The sequence below is a fragment of the Panthera pardus genome, unplaced genomic scaffold, assembly GCF_024362965.1.
Source record: "Panthera pardus isolate Hobbes unplaced genomic scaffold, ASM2436296v1 HiC_scaffold_13, whole genome shotgun sequence".
Classification (NCBI taxonomy): Eukaryota; Metazoa; Chordata; class Mammalia; order Carnivora; family Felidae; genus Panthera; species Panthera pardus.
Window position 1 is genome coordinate 85962439 of NW_026526688.1, and position 25422 is coordinate 85987860.

General features: G+C 42.3%; 1 protein-coding gene across 2 annotated transcripts in view; it reads left to right on the top strand.

The window, feature by feature from the left end:
• The first annotated feature begins 17123 nt into the window (after positions 1–17123).
• Positions 17124–25422, top strand: part of MAML3 (mastermind like transcriptional coactivator 3) — a 411086-nt gene continuing 402787 nt past the window's right edge. For both annotated transcript variants that reach the window (XM_053901243.1, XM_053901244.1), the window contains exon 1: positions 17124–18528. In XM_053901243.1, coding sequence (XP_053757218.1) covers positions 18058–18528 — 471 coding nt within the window. In that variant the 5' untranslated portion in view covers positions 17124–18057. The remainder of the gene's footprint in view (positions 18529–25422) is intronic.

Genomic DNA, 25422 nt, shown 5'->3' on the forward strand with positions numbered 1-25422 from the left:
AATAATAACCCCACACTGGAAATTATCCAGTTGTCCTTCAATGGGTGAACAGATAAACTGTGATATATCAACACCAAGTAAGAGTACTCACCAATAGAAGGAAAGAAATATTGATAAACACAACAACTTGGATGAAACCCAGGAGAATAATGATGGTTGAGAAAAAAATGTTACATACTGAATGATTCCATTTATATAACACTGTTGAAATAACAAAATTATAGAAGTAGAGAAAAGATGAGTGGTTGCCAGGGAATAGGGATGGGCGGGGAGGAAGTGGGTGTGGCTTTAAAGGGGTAGCAAGAGGGAGGCTTAACGTGATGAAACGGTTTTCTGTATTGATTGTGGTGGTAGTTGCAGGAAGCTCTCGATGTGCAGGCAATTTATTCAGAAATCTTTTGCACTTTGCAATCAAAAAGAGCAAGAAAATGACAACCTGAAAACTGAGAATGTTGTTACTACTGCAAAGTACGGTTTCCACGGAAGATGCAGAAATCTGTGTTCTTGGAATTAATCATGACGTGGAATCTACAGTTTTGATCAACAAGAATTACATTTTAATCTCATATTCATAAGGCACATAGACAATAAAAATTATTCCTTCTGGTTGAGCGTGGAAGATACTAGATGACATTAATACATTAAAAAGATCATTCGACTTTCAAGTATGTAGACATTTGGCCTTTTATCAAATAGAAGATTTCCTATAATGTTGATTAGAAAATTGTTCTGAACAGCAATCTATCTAAAATTTTAGGAGGCAAAAGCTTGAAGATTGCTAAATGTTTTTCCTTTGACATAGTCCAGAGTACAATTAGGAAAAACTCTATTTTAAAATAATTGTCCTCTAATTAAAGAGCAGTTGGAAAGGACTTCTTACTTCAAGTCCTTTCCTGAAATATCAGTTTTTATAAATATTCATCTGTCTGGGTTTTAATTTCCCTTATCATCATGGTTATGTAAACACCAAGTCTCAATTTTTAAATATGGGTTTTTAAATTAGAAATGCAAGATACATTGTTTGAATGTTCTCAATCGATCATTGGTTAAAATAATACTAATCTGTAGGAGGCAGATATAAAACTTGGATAATAAAATTTCTTGGCTATTTTTAAAAATACAATGGATCAGTAAGTTCCTTTAACATGCAAATTTCATTTAACATTTATTTACTGTGATTAGTGATATATTTGAACATGTCCTTACCACGGTCTTTATTTTGTTTTCCTTTCACCATTCTTTTCCTCATCATAATTTCCCTTCTCCTTTTCTTGCTTTCTGCTGAACTGATAAATGCCTTTATTCTACTTTTAATTTTCTTCACTGATCTTGAAACTATAATAAATTGCCTTTCTCTCCTTGTCATAACCCTTACATTTTTAACCTATGTAACTATAAATTTTTATAAAAACTTTTAAGGTACTATTTATTACCATTCTCTTAAATACACTGAGGGTGTTAACATGATTTAGATACATATGGAAAAACTCTTGTTATTATTATATAGAATTTTAGTTTTTCCTTTTTATTTTTTACAGTCAATGGTTATTTAAAACATTTCCATTTATTTTGTCAACTTCTTTACTTATTATTTCTTTCATCCGATGTCTCCCTAGCCTGCCTGGTTCAAATCCCAATTCTTACCAGCTATGAGATCTTAATCTTTCTGTATCTCAGTTTCCTTACTGTGAAATGGGGCTAAAATATATATCTACCTCATAGGGTTATCATAAGATTAAAAGTAGCTGGTGTGTGTAAAGTGTTAGCCATTGTTTTATTATTATTAGGCTCTTTTCTTTGTAGTCAAGACAATTCTCTAATGGGTCTATAAGGCATAAACTTCCCATGGATGAAGTGTTTATTTTGTCGTTCTTTTGCATGATAGTTTAGTTTCAGTGTGAAATTTAGCTAGATAGGAGATTATGTTCCTTTGGCCGTTTGAATAGTTATTTCATCTATCAGTGCTGATGAGGAGACTGCTACCAGCCTGATTGCCCGTTTATATGTAACCTGTCTTTTTTCTCTGGTAGCTTTTAGGATTGTCCTATTTTCCCTTGATGTTTTACAGTTTCCCTATAATGTGGATTTATTTTTATTTATGTTGTTTGGAATTTGTTGTGAACTTTTCAAGGATGTCTTCAACTGTGGAAAATTCTCAGCCATTATCTCTCCGAATGTTTCTCTGTCTTTCTCTTTAATCTGTTTTTCCCTGGAACGCCTATAGATTTATTTTGGAGCCTCTCCATCTATTATTTATGACTCGACTTCTCTTTCATAGTTTTTGTCTCCATATGCTGCCTTCGGTGTGAATTCCCCAGCACTATTTTCCACGTCTCTCCTTGGCTGATGTCAGTCTCAATGTTATCCCATCTATTAAGATTTTTAATTTTAAAAGACGCATTTTTTTCTAAAATTTCTTTTTTTTTTAATTTGAGAGAGAGAGTGTGTGTGTGAGTGGGGGGAGAGAAAGAAAGAGAGAGAAGAGAGAATCCTAAGCACGCTCCATGCTCAGGGGCTTGATCCCATGACCCTGGGATCGTGACCTGAGCCAAAATCAAGAGTTGGACACAACTGACTGAGCCACCCAGGTGCCCTTTTCTAAAATTTCTAATCAGTTCTTTTCATGTCTACTTGTTCTTAAGGATGTTCATTTTTGGATGATTCCTGTAAATAGCTACTCAATTGTGTAAGTATACACAGTCATGTGTGGAGTTAAGGAAAATTTAGGACTGTGACCAACTAAATATTCAAGAGGGTAAATGTTTTAAACTTGTTCTACCTTATTTAGTTATAATGTTCATAAATCGAGTGCCTATTTTATGCAAAATAACCTCTCTGCAGTGGTGAGGATTCTTAAAATGCCTTATCTTCTGTTTAGCACCCTATTTTATCAAGCTCAGGGAATCAATCATTGATCTACATCAAACACACACTACACCACACATTCGTAAAGTAACAGACATGTAAAAATATAGTCACTTATTCCTTAGTTCTTCTCAGGCAGTGCAATGGACCCAGGTTAACTTGCTTGGCTCATGGAGGACAGTAGTTAAGAGCTCAATGGATTCAGAATACTACTGGCTTAGCCACCACTCTGACAACCTGTCTCCAACCTCTCTTCAGAAAACACCTCAGACTCATTCTTCTGTGCAAAGGAGCCTGACATGTAGAGTCCAAAGGAATGTTAGAGAGTATTTTCCTCACCGGGAGGATTTTAGCACCAAAACATTTACTCAATGATCCCTTTCAATCTGCAAAATATAGTCAATTGTCCTGGATGAGCTCTTTTGTTTTCCAAGGGCAGAATAGTTTTAAGCTTTTTCATCAGGAGCTCAGGCTGAAAGTGTCCCTTTTATCTCAAAGGATCCCAAACCCCTCAAAAAGTTATGTGCCTGATGATAACTCATCATTTGAAGACGGGCTCCTCTGAAGTGCTGATCTGGACTGAGTCTCAAATCTAACATTGATTCTAACTAAACGTGGCATGGGTTTGGTTAGAGTCACTGAACAACAAATAAGGAAAGTCATGTAATTTTTGTACATGGTATTAGATATATTAGCATTTGCATGTTCAGTGAGTTTTAAATGCCCAACATCATTCAAATATTTTTCAAGGAAATGAATGTAGCTATCACATATGTTTATGCTTAGAAAAGATGTATGGATGTTATCATTTTTATCCTTTATTCCTGTCTTGTTATATGGGGCTTACAACTTGAAATGCTAGAGCCCCTGTGCTCATCTGTTCCTTAATAGGTCCCTGTGTCCTCACATTTAGCTCCATGGACCAAGGGGAGATAAGGTTTCTTGTTGATTAGCTTTATTTATGGGCAAGTGTAGAATTTTAAAATTGGAAGATGATGTAGACAATAGCCTTAGGATATAGATAGGTAAGCATCCCCTGACCCTGGGATCATGACCTGAGCCAAGGCCCCAGTGAAGTCAAGATCAAACAGTTAATTAGTATTAGGCCCGGGATTAGAATTTATGGTTTTAAACTCCTGGTCTAATGTCCATGAAGGCAGAAGAGCCTATAAATAAATATGAATATTTAGTCCATTCAGAAACTACCTGAGATATCCCTTATACTTTGTAATGAGTCTATTAGTAGTATAAAAATTGTTACTTCTGACATGTTATAAACAAAATCAACAATCCCATGGACCCATTACGAGGTACTTAAGAACTTTGTTTTGAGGGCTCTGAAAGGCAAAGGAAGATAGCCAAAGGAGCTCTCTGCAAATGGGCAGCTTTCCCAGATAACCCCAGAAGGAAAGAAGAATGAACGAATTAATGAATCAGGGTTCTTTTAATAGCCTTATTATGATGTCTAATTGTGAGTGTAAGACCCTATGACTTCATCACAAAATTTAGCATTCTGCTTGAAAATGTGGACTGAACTTTCTCTCTTTCAAGATGCTAAAATTTGGACAAGCTCTTATCACTTAAGAGGAACTGACTCTAGCTGGAAAACTCCAAGTTCATCATACATACAAAACCATATTTAAAATCACAAAGATTTTACTAGCCCACTCTCGCCATCATGGGTAGTATGTTTCTGAATGCTTAGGGTGCATCAGGCAATCTCATTTTATCCCCCTAATAAACCAACCGGTGTGGTAGATCTGATCATCAATATTGCCTCCCTTGAATAAACAAAGAAACTGAGATTTAGACAAGTTATGTAACTTGCCAGAGGTCATGTAATCAGTAACAACAGGGCTGGGATTTGTATCCAAGTCTGACTACAGAGTTTAGCTCCAAGTCACTGATATATAAGCTCCATTTTGTTACAAATGGGGTGAAAGTCAATGAAAGAAGATATTTTATATCTCCAGTGCCTGGAACTGTGCCTGACACCTAATGGTACTCAGTAAATATTTGTTAAACACACAAATGAATACATTTACAAGGGTAAAAGGGACTGTGTGCATCTTCAAATGGGCTTGTGAAGCTCCTACGAACTGTACAAGGTATATGTGACCTGAGAAAGGTTTTTAAGCAAGCCTTTGCTGTTACCTTGTTAGTCTCCACCAAATTGCTTCACGGGTGTCACAGTGTGAACTGCAGGGGGGTGCCCTGAGCTTTCCACTCTGTGTTTACTCTGCTGTGCTGTTTAGCTGGGAACTGATGGAGATACTATATGGTGGGAAATATTTTTCATCCCTGCGGAATACAATTAGGGGATAGTCTTTTTCATCTTGGCTGTTCTTCAGTGCCTACTGATGAATTTGCAGGAAGTGTATTCTGAATAAGAGACCTACTGGTTGAGCCTGGTCTCTGGGCCAGACTCCGCCCCTTATCAGCATGTGACATTAGTAAAGTTATCTCTGCCTCCCTCTCGTCATTCGGAAAACGCTCTGAGGCCCCAAGGGTTGTTGTGAGAACTGAGTGAGTTAATTTATGTAAGAAGCACAGCATAGTGCCCAATATATAGTATGTGATCAATAATTGTTAACTATTATTACATCAAAAATATCTTGTTTCCTTCATGTATGGAAAGAAATATAGTTCATCAGCGAAGAGGTATTGAGTGCCCCTGTGTGCCAGCCTCAGCTCCATGTGCAGAGGATACAGAAGCAAGGTAATTGTCTGCTTTTATGGGCTCATATTCTAGAAGGGGACTCAGAAGATAAAATAAGATGCACTACGTGTCTGGTGGCAAAACATGCCTCAAAGAAGGGTAAGAGGATGTAGGGAGCTGATGGAGAAGATTATTTCATACAGGCTGGCAGGGAAGGCCTGCGGGGCATACCTGAAGGAAGTGAGGCAGGACCCTATGGCTATCTGGGAATAGACTCTTTCAACAGAAGGAACTCCTGGCCTATTAAAAAAAAAAAAAAGAAGAGAGAGAGAGAGAGAAAGAAAAAGGAGACAAAAGGCAAGAGGCAAGGCAAGAGGGTGAACTTGGAGTGGTAGAAGGGGCAGCCAGATCCTACAGGGGCCTGCAGGCTGTGATAAGGATGTTAGATTTTCCCCTGAATCAGATGCGAACCATTAGTGGGTTTTGAGAGGCTGGACATGATCTGACATGTTTGAGAAGGAGTACTGAGGCTGCTGTGCAGACAGATGACTGTAAAGAGGCAGAGGAGGAAGCAGGAAGACCAGTAAGGATACTATTGCATTGGCCCAGATGAGAGATGATGGAAGTTTAGACCATGATGGTAACAGGAGGCAAGATAAGTAGTGGTCAGATTATGGATATATTTTAAAGGTAGAGCTGACATGATTTGCTTTGGATTGAACCTTTGGTGTGAGAGAAGAAGGAGAGTCAAGGATGACCCCAAGGTTTTTGTACCCATGGTATTGATAGACTCATTCCACCGTTTTTCTTCTGTGGGAAGGAAGAATATATTTGTCAGAGTACTCCAGAGAAACAGGATCAATAGGATGTCTATAAATATAGGGAAAGGAATTTATTGTAAGGAGTTGGCTCACATGATTATAAGTTGACAAGGCCCAAAATCTACAGGGCACGTCTGCAAACTGTGGACCAGAAGAGCTGATGGTATAGTGTTAGTCCCAAGGCCAGCAACTCAGGACATGGAAAGTAGTCGTGTGTTTCAGTTCAAATGTGAAGGCAGGAAAAAGTCCAATGTTTCTGTGTGAAGGCAGGCAGGAGGAATACTCTCTTACTTACAGGGGAGTCAGTCTTTTTGTTCTGTTCAGGCATTCAACTGACTGGATGAGGCCCAGCCACCCCAGGGAGGACAATCTGCTTTACCGTCTATTGATTTCAATGGTAATCGTATCCAAAATCACTCTCAAAGAAACACCCCAAAAGATGTTTAGCCAAATATCTGGGCACCTCATGGCTTAGTCAGGCTGACACACAAAATTAACCACTGCAGAGAAGGAGCAGATTTGGACAGGAAAACAAGAGTTTTGCTTTGGACATGTTAAGTTAGAGATATTTAATAGACCTCAAAGGAGAGATGTGGGTCAGCAACTGGTTGTAGAGACCAGTGTCCTTGAGGTATAGTACTTGTCTTCTCCCTTGTACATCCCATACACAATCCTGATACGACATTCCTTGTTTTAACATTGACTTTAATTGACTCTGTCCTAGTTATTAAGATTAAATTGCTAATTTACTGGCACTTATTTAGCTATATCAGAAAATTTATTCCTTAAGACATCATGGCTTCTTGCTTTTTTGAACCTTTGCCTTTCTGGATGCCCTCTCCCCATCTGTCCACCTGGGAAATACCTTTTTAAGATTCATGAAATGGTGTCACCTCTTCCCTGAATCTTCCTGAATCATTTAGGCAAACTTCAAACTATAGACACTCCCATTCTTGTTTCTCTTCAGATTCTTCCTCCTTTCCTTTCTTCCCTTCGTTCTCTGTTTTTCTTTTTTCTAAAAAAAAAAATCAAAAGGTTTCATTTTCTATACTATATATACATATAGAATTAAAGCAATAAAGAAAATAATAAATGATAAGAAAAAGCACCTAAAATCCCAGCGTAAAAACGTTTAACTAGGTTTCAAGAGTTTTCCAGGTTTATTTACACAAAAACTACATAATTTTATAAAATGAGTGTTTTTGTAACTTTTTTCATAATGTGCTTTTTAAAATCAATAATATGTCATGACTATCTTTTAATGTCAATCAATTAGTCACGTATGACTTATTTTAACAGTTGCTTATTTGAATGTATGGATATAAGATATTTTATTTGTTTCATCTCCCAATAGAGGGTTTCAGTTGCTTTCACTCTTTTTATAATAAGTAATTCAACGATTCATATGTAGCTTTGCATGAGTCTTTTTAATTATTGCATAGATTTCATTATTCAGAGATGATTTATTTAACCAGTCCCTAACTGATGGATATTTCAATCATACCACACACACACACACACACACACACACACACACACACACATTTGAAAGAATGGAAGGAGAAGGGAAGGAAAGAAGGAAAATGTAGGAAAAAGGAGAATCATTAGCTCATATAACTGGAACTTCCAGGGCAACCTGGCTTTAGGCCCATCTGGATCCAGGACAAAAATGGTGCCATGAGGACTACCTCCATTTCTTGGCTCTCTTTTCCTCTGGGTCGGCTTTATTTTCAAACAAACTGTCCATGCTATATCAACACTGACCCTAGGCGGCTCCAAGCTTATATTACTGTCCTGAACTTCCATGATTCTCTGAAGGAGAGACAATTCCTTTTCTGGTGGTTCCAGCAACGTTCCCAGAAAGAGCTTTAATTGGACCAGCCTCAGTCACATGCCCATCTTTGAATCAATCACTGTGGTCAAGAGGAAGGTGATCTGGGTGACCAGTGTACCCCTGGAGCCAGGAGAGGGATTCTGTCTCCTCTCCCCTCTGCAAACTTCATGGGCTGAAAATGTAGGTAGGAAGGTTTTGAAAAGGTATAAAAGTGTTCTGTTACCAGAGGACGTAGGCATGGTAATTGAGAAATACAAAACAACAATACATAAGGTGGATTAACATAGTTTACAAAAATAAATAAATAAATAAATAAACACTAAGTGCTTTTTTGTGGAGAAAAAAGGTTTTCTTTTTCTTTTTCTTTTTTTTTTTTTAAAAAAAAAGGTTTTTAATGACACAAATCTGTGTAACATCAACCTGCAAAATGTCCACGACTGGAACTTTATTTTAACCAACGGATGCCACACTGTTTCTATTTTAAGGTTGGGTGACTCCTGCCCCTTGCCAATCAGCCTTGTCTTCTTGTCTTTTTGCAACATCTGTCAGTTACTCATCCATGGATGGTAGGCAGAATTGGATCAATGAACTTCCACTGTCCTGGGCAGACATTACTTCATCTCTGTGCCAGGTCTGTTGCTTATGGCAGCTGAAGTATCACAGACTTTTTTTTACTTCTCCCATGCTGAAGATTTTCCTTAACAGAGAATTGGCAAGAGGGGATGCAGAAGAAATGAAGGGCATTACAGCCAAAGCTGAGACCTTTGTTTTGAATCTCATGGGAGATTATTAGATAACTAATATACTGATCCCCAAATGGTCACATTTTACGTTAGATTATTTCCGGTCTCACCGAAGGTCAGCATATAATCTGAGGCCTGACTATACTAAGGAACGTGAATGACCTGGATAGGTTAATCATTTGGTGGTCCTTGAGATCACTTTATTTGGCATTTAGTTGGAGAAACTGAGGGTAGCAGAAAAGCCTAGATCACTAGTAGCTGTCTCCCCTCCTCTGTCCAAAAGTTGCACACCCCACTCAGTAGGACGAAAACCCCGTGATATCAGGACACACACTTGTAGCAGGCAGATAATTAACTATCTACCTTTGCATGATTCTAGGGACTTGCAAACTCCACCCCACTGCTATTCCAGGCGGATAATCCTAGTGTTCCTTCTGAACATGCATAGTAGTCCCCAGCCGGAGTTCTAGAAAATAGTTTTCTCCATCTTGTTGCACACTTAGTTGGGCCATTCTCAAACCTGCCCAGCTTAGAGGAATGTAGAGAAATTTGAAGAAGCTGACATTTAGCAAGTGGATCATGAAACTTAGGAGCCAAAGTTAACTGATTCAGAGCCAATGTGAACCAGGGTTTAGTGACACCAAGAAGAGAATGAAATGATAACATGTATGTGATGGAAGGTGAGGGTTGGGTGGGGGAATAGGGAGAGTTTGCCAGCAGAAACAAGATGAAACATAGAACTATTTTCAAACTCTTTTCAGCTGTAGAACGCTTTATTCGAGGGAAATTTTGCTCCAATTTGGAAAAGAAGGCGGTTAGGTTGAAGAGTGGCCAAGCCCCAATCATTCCTCCCCCCACCATACAGCAGCCCCTGAGGCCCTTGGAGGGAATTCTCAGGACTCAACATGGCTTAAAAACCGCTGACCTAGACTGTCTACTAGAGTAACAGTGAAGAATGCAGTTTGCTCAGAGACAAACTCATGCTGCCTAGGCTCTGTTCCAATGTTAAAAAGAGAGCACAGCTAAGGAACACACCATATCAAACCATTAAACAGGTAGCTTTGTGTGATTTTTCATCAGACAATGAAGGAGATGCTTTGTGTTCTTAAACTATTCTCTTATTGTCGTTTACCTTTGGAATGGCGTGTATAGGGTCGTAAAACTTTCCTTAACATCGGGTGTAATTCTAACAGAGCTTAGGTTGATTATTTTTCCAATACCCTTCTTACTAGTTTTGTTTTAACTGGGACAGAACTCTTCCTACCTCTCCCTCGAGCTCTGGTCAATCAAGAGCTGACTATACTTCTCTCATGTTAGCCTATTGTATGATGTACATTTCCTTAAGCTCCCTTGGAGAGGAAAATGTTTCTGTTCAAGAATGCACCCCTTGTATCTAACACAGGATCTGCCAATAGTTAATAAATATTTGCTGAATGGATGACAAGAGCAGCGACAGAATGGCTACAAGCCCTATAGAACAACAACAAAACAGCACAAAGGTGAAACCAGACAGGTGCATAAGATGGGGCCTTTGGAGCTGATTTGAATCCCAGTTATGTAAACTCTTTAAGACTTCATTTTCTCATCCAGAAAATGGGAGTCATAATACGGGGAAGTTACATTTTTCTCAGGCATGTAGTTGCAATTACCTTAAAACCCTTACATTATCCATGAAGTAAAATAAGTATGCGTGGTTTGGTATGTTCCTCTACCAACTCTCAGCAACTCCAAAATCGTCCCCTTCTCCTCCACTGTTTATTTTTCAGTACAGATGAAGTAGCTGTTCATACACACACACACACACACACACACACACACAACTGAGAGTATATAGTTGAATTCATGTTACAAGTGCATTTGGGCCCACTCTGCTTTATAGACCTCCTAAGAGGTGCTGGGATTATTAAGCTGGTTAGTGTTGGAAAAAGCCTGACCTAATATCTGACATATGGCCATGGGTGTACAATTAACGTGAGCCCCTTCCCCTTGTGTCATGATGACAGTAGAGTGCAGTGAGAGGATCTGTCAGAGGCTGGCTCGACTCTTATCTGACTCTCTTCCACCACTGCACCTCTTTAAGCCAATTTATAGAATACCTCTAACTCCTGAGAAACAGCGTTTTGAAAAATAGATCACATCATACTATGATTTTCTTATATTGCATCCAAATGGCTCCTACAAAATAGAAGCACAGTATTCCTTTCCTCAAGGACAAATGTTCAGGACTGGTCACAACTCCCTTTCCAATTGTGTAAGTTTGGTAAATTGTGGACGGTTCACTCTTTCCCAAACACTCACTCCCCAAACACTGTTACAGAGCTCTGTCCCAGCCAGGCTCTGTGCTAGGTCCAAAGACCAAGAAAACAAAAGTGAGAGATAAACAAGTGAATGGACAGTTATTAGTACCATGTGATCATGTAAGTGTCAAGACAGGGCAACGCTCATGATTCTCAGAACACTGAGGAAGTGACTAACCCAGAACAGGGGCTGAAGGAGCAACGGGCAAAGGCAGCTTTCTGGAAAAGGGCTCCTGAACTGAGTGCCTTCGAAACTGCAGCAACAAGCCTCTGCTAAAGTGTTATTGGGGTAAAACACAGTAATTTTAGTTTCATAGAAATGTAGAACCTTAATATTTGAAGGAACCTGGGCAACCTATTTCCACATTGTGTTCCTTCAATAGTATGTGCTCTGGGGTAAGACTGTCCGGGTATGAACTCAGACTTGGCCACCTTTAATCTTTGGAGATTAGTTTGGGGAAAGTTCCTTAAGCTTTCTGTGCCTCAGTTTCTTCACTAATGAAGTGAGGGAAAGTAAGAGAACCTAGAATAGAGTCAGTTTTCAATGAATGTTGCCAATTAAAATTATATCCTTTGCTATTGCTGATTACCAGCAAATGCTTACAAGAAAGTACATTATTAAGTTCTTTGATTATTTGTTAAATAATTGTTTCTAAACAATTATTTAAACTGTTCTAAACTGTTTCTAACAGTTTTTCTGCTGATGGGCCTTCAATAAATAAAAGATTTTATAAATATTTCCCCTAATTTCAAAAGTCTTCAACATCTTTCATGGAAGCCAGACCTTGTTCAAGACAGATGCCTTATTATATCAAATTATTTAGCACTGAGATTAGAGTGAAGCAGAATGAAAGGGTTTTTAAAAATTTTGTCTGCCATGGACTTTAGATAACCTTTCTCCTAATAGCCATAAAACTATTATACACATACTAAAATACATGAATTAGAAAATTAAACCCCATTAATTCATATTCCTCTCAAAATTTATGACATGGTCTAGAGCTTAGTAAACCCTTTCTTAATAAAAAGTGAAAATTAATCATGTAAACATGGTCTTGCTTGAAATATTTAAATGCTTAAGGAAACACACTTTGAAACACCCCTAGTCCATGGGGGATGTCACCTACATACAATTGGTTTACTAGGTAGAAGGAGATCATTAAAATAACTCTAAGAGGCCAATAATTGTTAGGCTAGACAGAGCACATGCTTCAAAAATAATGAAACTCTATATCTTTAAAGATATTACATAATTACGATTTTCAGTTAAATAAAGCTGACCTTAGGGTCACCTGGGGGGCTGAGTCAGTTAAGCCTCCGACTAGGCTCAAGTCATAATCTCATAGCTCGTGAGTTCGAGCCCTGCGTCGGGTTCTGTGTCTCCTTTTCTCCCTCCCCCTCCACCTCTCACGCTCTGTCTCTCTCTCAAAAATAAATAAACATTAAAAAATTTTTTAAATAAATTAAAAACATAAAGCCGACCTTTCCCCCAATAAGGAGGTTTTATTATAGATAGATAGATATTAATATAACATGCTCAAAGTGGTAATGCAGAGAAAGGTTAGTCAAATTCATCCTTCTGGGATTTGTGCCTTTGTGTTGCTACTTTCCCATTACTCAAAGGTCAGAACTCAACACACTCAGTTAAGGTTAGGGAAGGGCCTTGAGCCTTGGGTGCTGGTGATTCTGGCAGAGCAGATGGTAAAGGGAGTTCAGTATTTGTCAGAGGCTGCCTGCCCAGGTAATCATCGTGAACTTAAGTGGGTTTAGAACTGTCTTTGATTTTTACTCTCTCCTACACAGAGCTCTCTCTAATATGTTTCATTCTGTGGGACATAACAGGATTTGGGCATTACTAGGTTAAACACAGCTAACTAAGTATGCTTTGCTGCAAGATTTCTAGTGGCCTTCAATGTGGTCATGAATCTTTGAGAGAGATGTGGTAGCAATCATCTCCTAAACTTTCTTGGCTCTAGAAGCCTTTTTGGTGAAACATCTTACAGGACCAGGTTCTTCAGAACATATTCTAGAAAACACTATATTAATACATCCACTGCATTGCCAGAGTAAAAAGTGAATCAACTTTAATTCTTTCAATGGCAGCACTGTTGCAGAAATACGGTCTAAACTTCTGGATGGCCTCGTACAACCTGGATCCTGCCGACCTCCCCAGCCCTGGTCTCATTTCTCAGTACATCCTCCCACATTCATGCTCCGGGGAGAGAACGACTGGCGGATTTGCTGAAATGGATCTGGGCCTTGCTCGAGCTGTCTCCTAGCTCCCCACTGCATACCTCCACCCCCAACTTTTGCTTGGCTTACTTCCACCCAGTTTTTGGAGTAAGTTCTGGGGAAGCCTTTTTAGATCCCCACACCTGCACTCAAAGCCTCTTTTATGTGTTCCCATACCCACCTCATATTAGTCCCATCACTGCCTCAACTGCTCTGAGGCTAGTTGCCCATCACTGAGGTTCATTTGTGCCCTCCACTGCCATGCCGTATTGCCAGTGCCAGGGCCTAATACAGGTACCTGGCACACAGAAGACCAAAACTGTATCTGTGAAACTAGTGAGAAGATAGCTCTTGCTAGACAATTGATGGCACACCCCACTGCTGCTAGTAATTCAGGACCACCAGGGCCCACTGTGTGGGCATATACAAAGGTTTGCTCACCCATAGACGGGCAGCAGAGAGTTCCTACTCTACCTTGGTCACCAAGTATTCTTTTACGGCACAATGATGAAACTGTTCTATTGATCCGCATTAACAGGGAAGCATTAGTGGCACGTATACTGGAGTTTCTATACAAAGACCTCTTTTTTTTGACGCCGGGACACTGGGCCCTATTAGATGGACATGGGAGGATGATGCAGAGTTGGCTTAAAGAAAAGTGAGTCTGGTTCAATTCCTTAGAACTGCCAGCTTTGGCTCAGAGCCAGAGCCTCAGGACAACCTGGTCCAGGTACTTATTCATCATGCTCTTCTTTTTGGTATCCAGAGAGATATCATCAAAGTCTGGGGAGGCAGCCACATAATTTCTTTCTCATCATTGCTATGGCATCTCAGATTTCTTTGCTATTCTACAGCAACAGCATTGAGGATGTGTCCATAGCTCCCATCTCGAAGTTTTGCTTCATAGCAGGCTCAAAGGAGAGATAAAGAAGGTCATGCTATCAGAGTGCTTGGTAGGGAAAAGGGACTAAAATAGCTTCCCCAGAACTTGGACTTCTCTATGACTTCCAAGGAGTTCTTTAGGATGGTGACCAACAAAGCTGGCAACCTTATGGGAGTGTATCACAAGAGTCCAGAAGCAGCCCATATAAAAGCTTCTGTTTCTTCTGTCATGGGAGTAGATTAACATCTCTAATTCAGGATGACTTGGCTATGTTGCTCAAGACTCAAGCCTTGTTCACTTCCTGCTCCTTTCATCTAATCAGCCTGCACAATTAGGATGGGGTTTCTACCTCAAGTATGTCACAGTGGAGTACTGCCCAGGTCAATTTCCTCAAAGACTCTTCCCCCATATTGCCTATTACCCAACTTCACAGTCTTTCCTGTCCCTACATTTTGGTCTTGGAGCTTGTGGCTCACCATCTTGATGAGATGAAAGATGGGTGCCAGTGTGTGTGTGTGTGTGTGTGTGTGTGTGTGTGTGTGTACATACAACCGTGAGGAGTCAATCTTTCTTTTTTGTATAGTCCACTCATGCACTAAACTCAAACAGCAAACTATGCTGTAGTTGTGCAAGAATAGCTCCATTTGTCATTGGGGAACTCTGGGGTAAAGCCACAAAGTGTGCTCCTCCACCTGTTGGTCCCTCAAAGGGAAGGATGCAAATTCTTGTGTATTTTTGGTTTCCCTTCGTGATTGGAGAGGTAAACAGCTTGATAGGAATGCATGTTGCTGCTATTGCCATCATTTTTTTTTTCGAAATTGACAAATTCTCAGTGAAAAATTCAGAGTCACAGGAAAAGCTAGAATTATAACACAGGTTTCAAAAACGAAGACACAGTACTCAAGACCCTCAAACCTGCTGCCTCTGTAAATCAAACTGCAGTCTTTTATGGGCGATGTAGGTGCTTGGGGTAGGAGAAGGAATGAGAATTGAAGTATAGTGAAGAGAGATAGCGTGAATGCAGAGTCATAGCTTCCTCTCTGCAGCGAGGCCATGTGTTTCCTGAATTAATAGAGATACTATATAGTTAATATGTGAAAAAGACAAAGGCCACTTTGTGATGTCGTTTTCTTATAATTTTCTCTATGTTGTTAGAACCTGAACTGACTTTTTGCTATAGAACTAATTCGTTAAATTTTCTAACAGACTTGAAGGAGGGGCAGTTTCTATACAGAGAATTGTATATTTACTAAGTAGCCCTCTGAGCTTCAATGAAAGATACGCTCTCACCTTGGTTTCGCTGCTTAGAGGTAATCTCACACCACATTAATCAATATTTTGCTGCCCATTTTACCATATAATCCAGTGGATGTTAAAGATATAGTTTACCATATAGGCCTGATTAATTGAAGAAAAATATAGCTTCTTATTGCTGACATTATGAGGTTAGAAATAGCATCCTATGCTAATCTGCAATGCCAAGAAATGAAGATGGTTTAAATCAGATCTCATGACTAATGCATGAGATCCAAAGTTCTTTTATTCCTGGCTATTTTAGAAAACTGGGGTGTATTTTTACCCTAAAAACTAATTCTATAAGATTTATTGAGATAATACAAAATGCCTTATTATTAATAGCTCACAATCAAGATTTTGTAATACCGATGATCACAGAAATGTTGTTTCTCCATTAAAATTTTTTTTAAATTATGTATATGCATTTACTTAAGTTCAGATTCAAGGATATTATGTTTGATCCTTAGTGGGTTTTTTTTTTTTTTTTAATATTCAATAGCTGGAAAGACAAAGGAAAGTTTAGATTGCTTTCTGTGGTAGTTATTCCATTTTAATTATAGTTATTGTACATTCGTTTAAACAGAAAGAAATATATCTAGCAATAAGGTAAGCCTGTTATTTTTGCTTGTTTTTGTTTTGGTCATGACAAACTGTGAAATGCTGTGTTTTTCCTATAGTTCTAGTCCATGAAATCCGCAATCTTTCCACTTGATTTACGAAGGACCCTTAATTACTGCTGTCATTAGCACCTAGTGTTCAAAACAGTCTGTTAAAATGTACTGTTAGTCTCACCTCCAAGTCCCTGCTTGCTTTATTTTAATTTTTTTCCAAGGGTAACTAAAACAACAATTGCCTTAATAACAACAATCATGTACAGAGAATTAAATAAAATTCCAAGGTTTTTTTGTGCCTATTTCTTTTTGTTCAGAATTCGGCATTTGTGTGTTAAGATTGGCTTAGAGTTTGAACAAGTGTCCATAAGCAGGGTTGTTACAAGCAAGGACTTATTACCTGGGTTTTAAAAACGAGTCACTCATTTGCCTTTTTCTTTCCACATGGGTAGGAATGACAGACAACTGCTGTGAAGCTTCAATGTTTCTGCCTGGTCATGCACAGTTCTGCAATATAATGCATAAATGTATAACAACAACTTGGGCTTGCATGATATCTCGCTTGGAATAAGGAAATCCAGCCAGGCGCGTCCACGCGGCCATCTTCGCGCGCGCGCACACACACACGTGCGCGCGCGTGTACACACACACACACACACACACACACACACACACACACACAGGTCAAAAGTTGATTCATTCCCGAGATCCCCCAGAATCTTTTCTTCCTCTCTTTCCGGCAGCTCAGCTTCCAGTCAGGGTAGTAGTGAGGTTGGGGGCGTGGAGAGGCGGGGAGGGCGAGGCGAGGGAGGCGGGAGCCGGGTGCCGGTGCGTGCGGCGCCCGCTCCTGCCGGGTGAGTCCGGGCCGGGTTTTGCGCCGTGTCCCCCGGCTTGTCTCACGGCCTCCAGCCGCCGCCGCTGCCGTGTTTACTGAGCTCGCGCGTCCTGATATCACTCCGCTGGCATGGAGGAGGAGGAGGAGGTGGAGGAGCGAGAGGAGGAGGAGGAGGCGGCGGCGGCGGCGGCGGCGAGCAGTTGATCATTGTGATGGTGGCAGGAGCAGCGGCGGCAGCGGCAGCCCAGCCGAGCGTTAGGGGCTGCTCTCCGCGCGGCGTTTTGCAAAGGACTTCACCGATCTACTTTTGCAGTCGCCTCGGACTGTCCATGTGTTTACTTCCCCCAGCCCGAGGATTCGATATCTAGGTTCCTGTGAAATGCAACTGAGCAGCCAAAGTACTTTGAGAACACGGGGCGGCATAAACACCAAAACTTTTTTGTGGAAGGAAATTGCAATAAGCAAGCTTGCCGTTTTCCGATGCGGTGTGGAGTGAGTGTGTGTCGCGCGTGTCCGCACTGGAGGCATATGCTTGTGTGTGTACATGGGGTGTATTTTTCGGTACGTAGGGAGAAAATGCTTGCCAACCACCGGAAATCTCCTGGAATTTATTAGAAAATAATGGATTATAGAAAGAAGGCAGGAGAGGAGCGGATCTCCCCTTGAGTTGCAACCCGATTTGCTGCTGGCTCAGTTTGTTGTGATTCTTTTTGTTGATAGGTGTCTGATGGTATTCTGATAACACCCCCCCCTTCTTTTTTCCCCCTCGAGCTTTACAGTTTAAAAAAAGGAAACAAAAAAAAACCTACCCCAAAATCTCTCCCCCTTTTTTTCGCCCCGTCGAGATCGCTGTTTCCATCCATGTGCTTGCGTCTCCCCCGCGTTCCACTTAAACTATTTTAATTCTTGGACCCAAGGAGGAGGCTGATAGGGGGGTGGATAAAAAAAAGTTCTTCCAAAATAGTGTGCCCGGGGAGCAGGATGGGGGATTTCGCAGCCCCCGCTGCTGCCGCGAATGGCAGTAGTATTTGCATCAACAGTAGCCTGAACAGCAGCCTCGGCGGGGCCGGGATCGGTGTGAATAATACTCCCAATAGTACTCCCGCTGCTCCGAGTAGCAATCACCCCGCTGCCGGCTGCGGCGGCGGCGGCTCCGGGGGCCCCGGCGGCGGCTCAGCGGCCGTTCCTAAGCACAGCACCGTGGTGGAGCGGCTCCGCCAGCGCATCGAGGGCTGCCGGCGGCACCACGTCAACTGCGAGAACAGGTATCAGCAGGCTCAGGTGGAGCAGCTGGAGCTGGAGCGCCGGGACACTGTGAGCCTCTATCAGCGGACCCTGGAGCAGAGAGCCAAGAAATCCGGCGCCGGCACGGGCAAGCAGCAGCACCAGAGCAAACCCCAGCAAGATGCGGAGGCTGCCTCGGCGGAGCAGAGGAACCACACGCTGATCATGGTGAGGGCGCACTGGCAGCAGGCGTGGGGCGCGCGCGTGGGGGGGGGGCGTGGAGCTTCTTACATGGGGGGACGGGTGTTTGATTTGCACGGTGGCGAGGTGGGCTGAAACCGAAGGGTTAACATCAACTTTTCTGAGGAAAAAGCTGTCGTCGTCGCTACCTGTTAATCTGTCAGGGTTGTCAGATTTGGGGAAGAGGGGGCGAGAGGGGAGAAGCCAGTCACGACTGCGAGGGGCGGAGGGAGCGTGAAGCGTCGGAGTGAGGCACTGGAAAAGTTTCCCCCCCTCTCCCTTTCTTAGATACCGATTTGAAACAGAGTGAACCCAGAGTTGAAACCTCGCTCCTCCTCTTCACGACTCCCCACCCCACCCCTCGCCGTGCCGCTTCGCTTCTCCAGACCAGCCCCCCCCCCCCCCTTCACCCACCCCTCTCAGCACAACCGCCGGGTGCAGAGAGAAATTGATGCATTTGCAGATTCTGGGCGGGCACCAGGCCCTCAACCCCTGGGGGGAGGAAGGGGAAGGGAGAGTCTCTCGCCTCTTCTCCCTAGCTAATCCCCTTTGGGCTGAGAAAGTCTGAGAGTTTTGTGAATGAACTTTGAAGTGGATGAGAAGCGAGCGAGGGTGGCTGCGCGCGCGCGTTGGCGGGAGCGCGCGCGGATGCGGGGAGCGGGTGCGCTCTCTCGCCGCTCCAGCCCCGAGGTTGGTCCGGCAGGTGGAGCGGCCGCGAGGGTCGGGGGGGTGGGGGGAGCGGCCGGGCGTGGGGATCAGGGGAGAGCTACGCCCTCGGCCTGCGCCCAGGGTCCGGGCCACGCCAACTCCACTGGGGATTCTTTCTCCTCCTCCTCTTAAACTTGCTTGCACGGAGCTTGCTAGCTTCAACCTCCACATCGCTCCCCGCCAACTTTCCAGGATAGTGTAATACCGGGAGAAGTGGAAGGTAGCAGGGAGGTGAAAGAAGCTTAAATGGCTGGGTGGGTGGGTTCGAGGTAGAGGAGCAGCCAATGGCTTAACTTCCCTGGGAGGAAGGGGCAGTTCCCACCCCCTAACCCTGAGGGTAGAATCCTTTCTCTTATCTTCTCTCTCCTGCTCTTTTGCTTTCCTTTCTGGGTGTGTGTTGGGGGGTGGGGGGGAGGCCGGAAGCTTGGGAAAGGTGTCTGCAGCCCCCTCCCCCACCGCGCCGCCTGGCTCCAGGCTGCGCGCCTGTGCGGGGTGCGCCCGGCTGTGGGAATCCAGGAGCGCGGCGCGGCCGCGCGCTGTCGCGGGCTTCCCTGGCCGACTGCTCCTCAATCCGCAGCGCAGGGCCCGGTGTGGGCGTCCCCCTCCGTGTGCGGTTTATACACCGCGCACATCCCGGGCCTGGGAGCCCTGGGCGCCCCCGGTGGTGTCGGTGCCTCCTCCGGCTTTCGCCCGGCACTCCGGCCGGCGCTCCTTGACAAAGAGCCGGCTGGGGGGAGGGGAAGAGGAGAGGCCTCAGCGCTCGCTCCCCACCCTCTCCACCTCCCCCCACCCCGCACGTGAAGAGGAACAATTTGTTTATCTTGGGCTTCAAGAATCCTTCCCTCCTCCCAGTTCTCCGAGGCCGCCCAGCCCCTCCTCCTCCCCACCCTCCTCGGCGCGATCCAGCCCAGTCCCGCCGGCTGCACCTTCCCTCCACCCCCTCCTCTTCCACCTCCCACATCCCGCCTTCCCCCTCCCTCTCGGTGCGCGGTCGTGGGGGAGGGAGCGGGAGGCGCTTTGTCCGCCTGGCGGCCCAGCTCTGCCCTGGAGGCCGCCCGGTTGGGAGGGGCGCTGCACCCCGCGGCCCTGCCCCCTCCGCCGCGGCTGCCCGCGCTGCGTTCGCCCCACACTCCTCCTGCCCCCGATCCAGCCCGAGCGCGAAGAAGAGGCGGACTCTGTTTTGAGGAAGAACGTCTGTCACCGAAGTCAGGGAGGGAGGTTCTGGCTTTACAAACAGGAAGCCGAAAGCCACTGACACACTGTAGCTTTTCTGATTGTACCCGGAGGCGGGGCTGGACCTGCATCTAGACTGTATCTCGCGTGCCCTTTTCGTACCTATTTCTCTTCCAGTCCGCGTGGCCTCCCTCTCCCCGCCACCCTCGCGCACTTCCACCTATGGGGAGACTCACTTTGTGAACCTAAGACTGAAGTAGAATTTGAAAGGCACTGAGAATTTCATCCCTGCCTGCTCCACGCCCTCTTTTCACGTGTTTGTACACCCCACACGCAAGGATTGCGTAAAAATCGGCTGCTTTTTCGTGAGGCTCCAAAATCTCAGTTCCAGGGAATTTCTCCCGACCTTTCGGGGGGAGGACTGCTGTGGCGTTACCTCGCCTGCTGGGCAACGCTGGAACAAAAGCCAGTGCCCTTCCTGGTGCCCGGTCGCCTTTGATCACTGGCGAGCACAGTGGAGTAAGCGGCCAGAAAGTTTTCGTGTTTGGGTTAGGTTCTCCGGAGGGTGCCGTCTGGGCCTGCGGAGGGGTAGAGGGAGGACTCTGGGTGCGCGCGCGCCTGGCTTATAACACATACGCAGGTGGAAGCAAGTCCTGGATTCTGACGTTACCTGGAAGGAGGTGGAAAGCCGAAGCCAGAGCTTACTTTTGAAAATGCAAAGACAATCTTACTTGAATGGAGCAGACCTGAACTATAAGTAGCATAGTGAATCCCAGTTTAGCAAGTTAACAACAGACTTGAAAAATTGCCTGAAAAATAGCATTTTTCTGTCAATTTTTTTGACAATAATTTAGCCCATTGATTAGATTGATGTAAACGCCAAGGCTGTGTATGGAACAGGGATATATTCTAGCTTCAACTGTATTTCACATATATCAGTGGGAAGTATGTGTGATGAGAGTAATGAAAATAAACAGCCTTAAATCTTAAGCAAAGAGTTGCTTGTAAATCCTATGTACCACAAAGAAGGAAAGAAGATAATGTTATCCTCTTCTATAAGCTATTTTTTCTTTAAAAATAATTAATTTAAAAATTCATATTAGCCCTTGAAATGGAAGGCTACCTTAACTTAGCCTGTGTATGAGATAAAATCTTGAAAGCAGAGGTCGCAAAGAAACTCTTGATCTTCATTTTCTTGATTGGCTACTGGATTATAGTTGGGCTCTGCTTGGGCCACAGAACAATTATATTTAGTCCTCAGATTGGGCTATCTGAAAAACCCTAAAGAAGAACAATAATCAACCAGAGCCAAATAATAATAATGGTGATGATAAAAATAAAGACGAATAGGATTCTTTTCTGTTTTATTGCTATTGTTTCCCTTCTTAGGGCCAATATGTCCAAAGTACTAAATATCGATTAGTTCTCTTTCTGCCTGGTTTGGGTTGAGAAGTCAGTCTAATCAGTTCTTTCCCTCTTTTGATTTGTTTCCTTATATATTTACAAGCATAGACGTGAATTAAAAAAAAACAAAACAAGCAAACAAAAAGGGTGGGCGAGGTGAAATAGAAATCTTCCATGGTTCCAGGCTGCTGGAAGGAGCCTGGGTTTTGTGTGGGTCCCTAATAGCCCCCTTAAGAGAGCAGGGAGTTCAAAAAGGCTTGGGTTGGAAGCTGCAGTACCTCTGATGAAAGGTAGTTTCTGGACAAGTAGTCAAATGACCCTTAACCACCCCACCCCCCCCAACACACTTGTACTTTTTTGTATATTCAGGAGAGTCTCAGTTGAAAAGTGATCTTTTCCTAAAATAGTTTTAATTACTTGTGGTAACAAGAGACATTTTTCATTCTTTGTATTTGGAATTGAAGGTCAGGTTAAAATTTTAAAGTAAATTCCCGTTGACAAATTCATTTTCAAGTCAAAGAGAGACTGACTTGACAAAGGTGTAATCATTCAGGCACAACCGAAAAAGCCTGACAGCGCACTCTTCAGAATTTCAAAATGGTGGTAGCCTTACTTGACCTGGATAAGTCCAGTGTTTTCATGACCTTTTCACTCTGTTAGCACCATTATTACTTTCAGAGTGTGCGTAATTTATACACAGTTTCCAGACTGCATAGATCTATGTGGTTCTCACTCTGAAGAGTTTATCACATAAAATCCAGTTGACAATAAACTTATTAATTACTGAGTATTGGAGAAAACTGCAACATATCCAAAATGTTCTTATCCATTTCTGGAACAGATCCAGGAAATGTCAACATACTAGTCCAGTGCTAAACTTCCTTATAAATGAACCTGGTTTCCCATTTCTTATCCTGTTGAATATCCTGTTGAAGGTAAATTACTGGCAGGTAAATTGAAGGTAAATTATTTGGCAGGCTTGTAATGCCAAACCATTTCTAAATTTTTCCTAGGAACCTTTTCATTGGCTTCTCCTGTTCAACTGCTATCCTGGGTGATAGGATTGACAGTTGGCTTCTTGAAAAGCCTTCCATAGCCCACACAGGGTGTGCCTTAAGTTTGTGAAAAACTTCCTGGAATTTCATTTCTCTGTGTTTCACAAGTGTCTTTTAGTTCTTAAGAAGCATTTTTTTTTTTTAAAGCTCCAATACATATGTAATTATGTTATTTATGTTCTTTGGTTGTGGCGCATTTTATTTAGCACTGGATAGCCAGAGATCAGAAAAGTAGAAGCACATTTAGTTAATCATTAATCATAATCTACCAACCGCTCTTGGGGCTGAGTTCTTTCCCAGGGAAAACTGGGTTTTCAAAGAGGTAGTCTGTTTGATACTTTCTATCCTGACTTGCTAGAATTGTAAGAGCAAATTTTAGAATCTTTGTAGGTTTGTGCTACCTGATAGGAGGAAACCTGGTTTACTGACATTTCTGTAAGAAGAAAGAGGAGAATTTTAAACATTAAAATAGAGTTATGTAGAGTTATTTTCTAAATATCTCCATGAAACCAATAGCCAACTGTGTCTAAAGAGGTTTCCTGACAGAGCTCTTCCATTGGTTGGGATAAGAATGGTGTGTGGGGGGGGGGGGGGGGCGGGGGGGGGTGTCTCTATCCCTGTTTCTCTTCTCAGTGCTACTTCCATACAAGGAATCTAGTGTAATAAACCACTTTATACATCACATAGTAATTCTTAGACACATTTGAAGTACTTACATGTTATGTAATGCCATTTATGGAATTTTATTTGTGATTAGTGCTCTATGTTTGTTGATTAACAGTCTTATACTGTGTTCTTGATCTTACGATGGCTAAATTCTGTCATCTTTTCCACATCACTCATGATAGATAGCTGTGAAATCAGTCAGACGTCAAAATCTTATAAAGAGGAACATATTTAAAACTCACTCAGTCCTACGATTTTTATGATATCTACCTTTTAACTCTCCCAAATAGCTTTGCATTTTCTTCACTCTGTTACTCAGAGGCTGTTTATCTAGTTTTCAGACCCTATAACTGCTTACTTTGTTTTTCCTTCTCCTCTGGCAGCCAACCTTTTGGTCTTTTCACTGACCTTTTGCACCTTTATCAAAGAGTGGGAAGAAGCAATAAGAGAAATTTAATTTCGGTGTTTCCTACTCATAACTAATGAAACTATTGGGGAGGAGGCCAATTATTTTGGATTAATTATAGATTTGATTTTGTATGCCACTTAACTCTTCATTAGCACAAATAATGGAGAAGAGGCTGAATTTAAAAATTTCAATTCATTTGTTCAACAGTATTGCTGCACAGTCCATACTACTTCACAGAAGTTAAAATGCTAAATCAACCTCTTGCATCCAAGACTGGATATATTCTTTGTAGGCTTTTCAGTATTCTAGCTAGGTTTAAGGGGATAACTGGTTTGCTTGTATTTTAATCAGCATCAGGCTTGTTACCAGTGACTTCTCAACAGCTTCAGGCCAAGTTATATGCCCTTCTCATGACGTTTTAAGTAAAATAATATGCTTTACTTTTCTGCTGTTTCAAACTAATTTGACATTGATTTGTTTTGTTTTTTTGTTTTTTGGGTTTTTTTAAACGTGGCTGATTTACAGATAACTGCTCCAAAGTTCTAGGACCCCCCAAATTAAATTTTCATTAAAAATACAGCATGCTTTTCAGACAGACCCATTCCAAAAATTCATTATTCGTGTGTGCGAGTTGGAAATGTAGCTCCTGGAAAACCAGCTATCACTGAGAACTGATTAATTCTCCTAACTTCAAAAAAAGAAAAAAACCCCAAAAAACTCTTGTGTTTAAACATAAGAAAAGTTAAAGAACTAAAGAAGTAAGGTTGGATAAAGTTACTCAGAAGATGGAGTTGAAAGCCTGCTGTATAATAAATACTTAAAGATCATAGAATTTCATTTAATGGATCAGAGAGGGAGCACACCTTTCTTTCCTCCCTTAAGTCTACCTGGCTGTTCTATCTGTTATTGAGGAGCTTTTGAGTTGTGGGTAAGCAACTCCATTTGGGGAAGAAAGCACAGCATTCCCTCAGGGCCACATACACACGCGCATAGAGATAGGAAATTAACTACTGTGGCTCAGGAGTTTCAAGGCAAGCTGTGCGCACTGTTCTTGGGGGAATTTCATAAAAATCTCAAAAGGCTTGCAGTACTTCCTCTGACAGAAAGAAAGTGATTCCTTAGGAATAATTTAGACACTTCTTTTTAATTACAGTGCACCTCCCATTGGTTGGAGTGACCTTTAAGCTAAAGTAGACTCTTTTAAAATACGAATAACTAACATTCGTCCTCCTCAGCGATGACTTAACCACTGTGGAAAACTTAAGTGAAACATTTAATTTTCTGACTAACAACTTCCAGAATTTCCTTTCTAGTTCCTTAAATCTCCATCCTGTTGCATAGAATCTGGTTGTGTCATTTCGTATTGCGGACCCTCCAGCCTTCAACTATGTAAGTGTTTACTTGTGCATGTGAAGACGTTATTAGGACACATTACTGTAGATCTCTTCTCTCCTCTCACGATATCTT